The 7088-nt window shown below is 38.6% G+C and overlaps 1 protein-coding gene and 1 long non-coding RNA gene across 2 annotated transcripts; one reads left to right on the plus strand and one right to left on the minus strand.

Annotated features, from left to right (window-relative positions):
• Positions 1 to 1027: 1027 nt before the first annotated feature.
• Positions 1028 to 2472, plus strand: LOC104954610 (uncharacterized). The gene is made up of 4 exons (XR_799350.1): positions 1028 to 1107; positions 1860 to 1897; positions 2033 to 2144; positions 2388 to 2472. It is a non-coding gene; the product is annotated as an uncharacterized lncRNA (long non-coding RNA).
• Positions 2473 to 3302: 830 nt separating this feature from the next.
• LOC104954616 (tigger transposable element-derived protein 1) lies at positions 3303 to 6527 on the minus strand. The gene is made up of 2 exons (XM_010781770.1): positions 6476 to 6527; positions 3303 to 5604 (listed from the first exon to the last, which is right to left on the minus strand). Exons 1-2 carry the CDS (start codon positions 6522 to 6524, stop codon positions 4307 to 4309), a joined length of 1347 nt encoding a protein of 448 aa, XP_010780072.1. The 5' UTR covers positions 6525 to 6527; the 3' UTR covers positions 3303 to 4306.
• Positions 6528 to 7088: the final 561 nt, after the last annotated feature.

The raw sequence follows: 7088 nt of genomic DNA on the forward strand, positions 1-7088 counted from the left end.
AATACATCTATATTGTTATTGTGCATTGATTTATGGGAATGTGTTTGGAAGCTCTTTAGCAGTGTGCAACATCAAAGTAGAGTCAATAAAAAAAAGGGCATGTAAATAAGTAGTAGTAAATCAAAGCAGAAAAAATAACTAAAAAGACTGAGGTTAACTTTCTCGATGAGCCAATTTGAGTTTCACTGGAGAAGATCCAGATGTTTTGCACTGGAATTCTCAATCTCAATCTTTATTTATTTATACAGCACATTTAAAACAACCTTTAGTTGACCATAGTGCTGTACAGGCAATAACTACAATATTAAATAACACAATGGGAGCACAATAATAAAACAATAATTAAAAACATGATAAAAAGTACAATAACTAGAAACATATAAAAAACACATTAAAATGTAAAAATGCAATGTTCATCTAGTATTAAACTAGTATTAAACACCAGTGCAAAGAGGTGAGGTGACATCTCAGATGAAGGAGTATACAATTCTTAGTAGTATGAAATCAGGTCTTTCTTGATTCCTAGACAGCCCCGCTCTGTAACTGCATGTTTTTGAAGGAATACTTTTCTTTGGAGCCAAGAGGGAAACCACACTAAAATGACTAAAAATGTTTTCTTGCCTTATTGTCATATGAGCACCATATCAGAGAAGCAGTCATTGGCAGTGGATGCAAATCTATGAAATGGAATTTCAAAATGAGAATCTAAGACCTAAAATGGTGCAGGACTCAAATATTAACATGTAGACATTTAAATGTTTTTGTAATTTTTTTTAGCTCATAGTCTGCAGGGTTTCATTTCTAGCCACATTTTGAAAAACACATGCGTAAACAAAGCTATAGGTCAGGATATAGTGATTGTGAAAACTTGGCAGCTATAGAAAGTTACATTTCTTGCTCCAGGAAACAGAAAATATAAAACAACACATATTTTGAAATGCATCCCGCCCACCCAACCTGCATGGCAACATCCTTCACTCCAGCAGGGGGAGGGGACTTAAGTGACAGGCGGGGTGGTTGCTAAGGCTGAAGTGACTCTAGCTGCCTGAGACAGAGACCCAGAGGAGGCTACACTTCACTCTGCGCTGACACAGCTGACCTGAACAGGTGAGAACAAAAATATGGTGCAGAAAAAGTCTTCAACTTCTAATTTCATTTTCATTGACGATGCAGGGTTAAGGGCTCATTACAGAGTCAGAATTGCTTTCATTTTCTATGCATAATGGGTTTGACCTGGTTAATTGGAGCTGACACAGCCCCACCAAAGGAGATTAAAGCACAAAGTGTAGGTCAAAATGTCAAGAGGGGCTAAAAGAGAATTTAGATAAATGCATACACTGTGCATATATCTAAATTCTCTTTTAGCCCTATCACACTGATAGGACACCAGCTGTAAACACAGAGCGGGTTGAGAGCCTGAGCAAAAGAGCAACTAGTAAATATGGAGACTTAATATGTGGGAGAGAATTTTACAGAACTCTGTCACCTCTTTTTTTACTCAAGGTGAAATTATTCAGTTTCTATTTTAAGCATAAAATGAGAGTGCATGACAAAAGCATAGAAATAGTTAATTATAATATATCATAGCTCCAAATGTTGACACTAGTCAGTGTAATACATGACAAGTGCTTGAATGTCACTTTGAAGAGTAGGTGGTTTCACATCAGAATGCAGTAGGACGGGTCGTGTATGAGATGTTGTGTCTTTGAATTGTGAGCATATAGAAAGAGAAAAAGGTAAAAGGAAGCAACTAAAGTACAAGATATATACTGTAGATTAGTTGTATTGCTGTTATATTTGCTGTTTAACTTAAAAATACAAATCTGGGATAAAACATTGTGTTTTTTAAATCTCATCAGGTTAAAAATCTGAGCAAATATCAACATCATGTCACAAGGTAAGTCACACTTGAATTCAATATTTTATTATTTCATCCATTTATAAGATTTGAAAACAGTATGTGAGTATTGCTGATACCAACCTAGTGCTGACAGAAAGTGTGTGTGTGTGTGTGTGTGTCTTTGTACTGTAGCGGTTGACAGGAACAAGGTGTTCAAAACCACCAGGGTGCGGAATTCACTGAAGAATGATAAGTGTTGGATCCAGAGGGCAAAACAGGAAAAGAAAGAGGAAGAACTAGCAAGGTATTCTGCGTGGTTAAGATTCTACATTTATCATGAAATGTTGATTTAAATCAATATAATTATCACAAATTTAAATCTGATTCTATCTTGCACTTAACAGATGTGCTATAGAGTTGCAAGGCGTGGTTAATGTTTTTTTTCTCAGTACTCTTTAGCTTTTCTCATTGCAATAATTGATTTTTTTTTACAGAGAAATGGTGCAACAAAGATGCTGCAAACTAACAACTTTTTTCTGTCTTGCAGTACCGACCAGGCTGTGGAGAGCAGACCCTCTCCGGCCAGACTGAGCTCATACGTCCTGTCCAAAGTCAAGATATTTGAGTGAGTACCTGCATGTTGTTGCCTTGAAAGCAAATGAACACGCATACAGTAATTCTATAAAACCACCAAAACATTAATAAAAACCCATACCAAGGTTTGTCCAGCAGGTGGCGCCATGATTAACAGTATCTAAAGCTTTGAAACTGATTTATTTTCAACATCGAGTGCTTCACAGTGATTTGGAAAGCTTCTCCACATCACTAGTAAACATATAAGACACTATTTTATTCAAAAATATAATGCATAATTGGTCTTTTCTTTTATGGATTTAACAAACTAGTTATTTTTTAGGTTTGCAAAAAGCAGTAAAGCTAAATCCTGTAACAGTTACATACTAGACCCCAGTCTGCCACATCTTGTGTTTATACATATTTGTGCAGAGAGCCATATTGATACACCATGGTGGCGTTGAACTTTTCCTTTTGACTGTTGCGTCCGTGAATAAAAAAACTATGAAGGCTGCAGGCACTAATCCCCATCTGTGATGATAACATACATAAACATTAACTTAGCCATGGGCAGCTGCTGCTTCCATAAGGACCCACAATGCACTGCAGGCCCACGGTAGCTGGCTGATGGAGCATTGATCTGAATGCCATTCTGACTCCAGTATTCCCCCCCAAGGCACACAAGAAAAACAACTGCTTTAACTCCACACCTACATGGCTCCAAATGTACATTTTAAAATGTAATTATAATGTATTTATTTACCAGGAATCAATTTGAGTGTGTGAGTTTAATAAGAATCGTGTTATGCTGAGCATATAGTCACCATCATGATAAATGATCATATTTATATAAGTTGTTTAAATATGCTTTGAAACATTAATTTAATGTTTGCAGTAGTTTTCCCCACCTGTGTTTTGTTGCCAGCTGTACCTCTTGCATTGCGATTACATCACCTGAATGGAACACAGACACACACCCACACGTAATCACATCAAAGAATGATGACTAAATAGTTTGCTTAATAGTACACTGTTAAGCTTATATTATGGAATATATGTAATGCAGAAATATTCAAAGAATATATTTATTCTGTTTATTCTCCCTGAGATAATACTGCAGTGCTTATTCATTCATCTGTGTGAATGGAGAACATTACAATATTTCAACACATTTATCTTGAGACACTCCCCAATTTTAAAAGGGTTCAACTTTTCTGAACATGTCGTAATGGGCCGAGTAGTACATTCACATGCTCAAGCAAAGGAAGAATATGATGCACGACTGAGATGAGTTAGCCGCCTCATAGCGTCCTATCATTATTACGAAAAGGACATTGTTATAATCCCTCATGTTCTCGCTGTTTGTTTTATGGCAGATTTCAACATTTTGGAAAGAAACCCCTTAGAAACAACTTTTAAGTATTTCTTCTTTGCAAATCCTCTGCATGGATCAAAATAGATTTAGAAATGTCCCCAATGTGCTACTTCCTGTAAGTCTTAAACAAGAGAATACAGTGTTGCCAAGTTTGAAATGTTTCCGTTTATCTAAGCATGTAAAGAACAGTAATGATAAGAATATATTAATTTCTTCAGCGGGAATATAATTTTAAAATTCATATCCCAATAAAACCATTAATTGACTAATGAAAATGTAATTTCAGAGAACTCTCCCCCAGGTTGGAAAATGCAAATGGGCAGCATTTAAATATTTTCATTTAAATTCGAAATCTGAGAAAAACATTGACATTTAATTCATAAACGCACCGCTAGCCTCTGGCTCTCTGAGAGAAAGCTGAGGGAGGTGTTGCATCCTTTAGTTTTTAAAATGATCAGCCAGGTTTAGATAAAGCAGTAACTCTCATTCCTTAAAGGTTCTGATGTCCGACTGTGCAGTTATGAGTCTGAATGGGGGTCCAGCAGCTGTGAGCTCTCCCCCTCAGCTGATGGGGACAGGGAGCATCCAGCTTCTGAGCCCATGCTCTGCGATGCCATTAAATGACCCTCGTTGAAAGCAAAGTGGTTCAGTGGGTAGATGCCACATTTCCTAAAGCCATCCTTCACAATCCTCACACCCTCCTCTTCCTTCACCACCTGATATGTCTCTTTAAACACACCTGAGAACTCCTTCTTGCTGACAGCAAAGTGAGAATCAGGGGCACAACCATCGCCTACGAGGGCAGCAAAGCGCTTCTTCAGGAGAATGAAGAGGCCTGCTTCGAGTGGCTGCAGGATGTGAGAGCAGTGAGGGGGGAGGCACAGAAGGATGACGTCCTCCTTACGAGCTGCTTCCACCACCTCCAGGTTCACCGGAGACTTGTGTCCGTCGAAAATCAGCAGCAGCGGACGCTCCTTTGGTGCATGCAGGAGGAAGTGTTTGAGGAACCATTTCTTGAAAAGGTCAGAGTTGATACACCCCAAGTTGGACCATCCATAGAGTGCGTTTGGAGGCCCTTGAGTCTTGTAACATACTCCCCCTGGGTATGCCTTTGAGTAGATAATAAATGGGGGAATGTCCTCTCCAGCTGCGCTAAAGCAAGCCAGGACGGAGATGTGGTCTCTGGAGCCTGACGTTGGCTTGCAGCCCAGACTGGCAGATTTAGGCAAAATCACCCTCTTCCTGCCCAGCTGAAAGCCCGTCTCATTGCAGTTGAAAATTTGATGAGGCTTGTCTCGGAGCCCACGAGAGTCCATGACAGTGCTTAGTAAGTGTAAAAACGGATCCAATGCTTCTTTTCTCACATGCACTGTCCTCCCACGAACAACATTGTCTGCTGGCTGAATGGTGATATTCTTTTCTTGACGTTTTCTAAAATTGAGCCACCAGGTCTGGCCTAGTTTAGAAAACGCCACCCTCCGATGCTGCCGCTTGTAAATGGATGATGCAAAAGACACCAGCTGTTGCTTTGTGAGAGGGAAGCCATGCTTGGACATGTATAAAGAAAACTCCACCAACAGCTCTTCGTCCGCAGATGTTATAAGCTGAGCAGGCCCGCTGCGGCTCCCCGGTGTCACCCGTCCACTCACTCTGTCCCCCAGGGAAGACTTAGGGACTCCAAACTCTTTGGCAGCCTGTCTCACCGTACACCTCCCAGACTTCACCTCGATCAACGCACGCTCCATGGCCTCCTCCGTCCATTTCTTCTTCTTCTTCCTCCCGATTTTGTCGAGATGATTTCTAGATGGCATTTTTTCTAGGACATAAGGCACAGGACACTCAATATGAATAACACACATGATAAAAAGCATAATTATTTTTTAAAAGTGTAAGGAAAATCACAAAGCTTAATATAACCAATCATTTATACTAAAGGTTGTTATGAATTAAGTAATGTTGTGTAAAGACAGAAAAGGGATCATAATGCAATTTTTTATCCATCCAAAACACATTACCAGCTCTGGATAAAAACCTAGAAATCAGTTTTTCGTTCTGATTATTTGTGAAAAGACGGTGGTAACAATACACACAACTCAAGGTCCACATGCACAATACATGCAATGCTGTCAAGTCAAATTTGAAATACAGTATAATAAACAATTGACTGTTTATGTTTAATTAAAAAAAATAATAATATTGAGAGATTTGAAGATAATGTTTCAAACATGTTTATCTTCAACATTATTTATATAAAAAAAATGGAAATCCATTTGTTTTCCACCGATTTTCCACTTTCCATGTTATTTTAGTAAAGGCATACATGCATTTTTATAGCCTACTCAAAATAATATTGCACTAGTAACTTCCTTAACCGTCAAAGCTCTCCATGTGCGTAGAGAAACCTGTTAAAAATACCAGATTCCTAATTTGGGAGTCTTTGGAATAATGTTTAGTTACTGGGGGACAGATGATCACTGTCTTGTGCTGGTTGAGAGTTCTGTTAATGCATCTATGGTCGCCCACAGTAACGATACTGTTTGTCGGGTACCTAGAATAATGTGAAGCCTGGTGGTTTTTTATGACTAAATTGCGCTCAAAAATACAAACCCATTGGCAGTGTTACGTCTACAGTCGTAGCTAAGTTTCTGTAGGTTTCAAAAAGTTTAAATTAGGCGGTCAAGTCTTACCAGCACGCACGTTTTCACTGTCTAGCATGAAACGGCTAGCAGCTAGCATCACAAGCCAGGGAAAGCGGAAGAAAACCGGAAGTAAAGTGTTAGTGTCTCCAAAATAAAAGTTTTGAAGTTCCTGTTACACAAATAATTGTCCAAATGTATAGATGTTCAGATCAAATCTATTCATTACATCACAATGCTTATATGACGTGGAACTATTATTGCTAAGTAGAATCAAACAAACAACAACACAAAATAACCTCACATTCTAACACCTTACCAGGGGCGGATCTAGACAAATATTCATGGGGTGGCAAGAAGGTGGCAGGAGAATTTGAGGGGTGGCATCCCCTGGCAGAAGTATATTCTGATTGAATCGCAGTCATATCAATCAATGTTAACTTGGAAAGTCACAATATTGATATTTTAACTCAATAACATTAGGTGACATTATTGTGGCACATCAGTAAAGCCTTAAATATAAATATACAGTATAAGGTGGCACAGGTAATTTAATGAATTTTAACTGAATGAGTTGGTTTAACTCTTAGACCAGCAGGGGTACCAAATATGCAGACTGATGCAATAAGTACATTAATTAACTGTCTCATCGATGTGTGTCTGT

Source organism: Notothenia coriiceps, unplaced genomic scaffold (assembly GCF_000735185.1).
Source record: "Notothenia coriiceps isolate Sejong01 unplaced genomic scaffold, NC01 NC01_scaffold00000493, whole genome shotgun sequence".
NCBI classification, from domain to species: domain Eukaryota; kingdom Metazoa; phylum Chordata; class Actinopteri; order Perciformes; family Nototheniidae; genus Notothenia; species Notothenia coriiceps.

Bases quoted from the DNA above. Each gene is read 5' to 3' on its own strand.
- LOC104954616 (XM_010781770.1), bottom strand. From the start codon at position 6,524: ATGCTAGCTGCTAGCCGTTTCATGCTAGACAGTGAAAACGTGCGTGCT. The intron at 5,605-6,475 runs GTAAGACTTGAC...CTTATGTCCTAG, and splicing joins CAGTGAAAACGTGCGTGCTG to AAAAAATGCCATCTAGAAAT.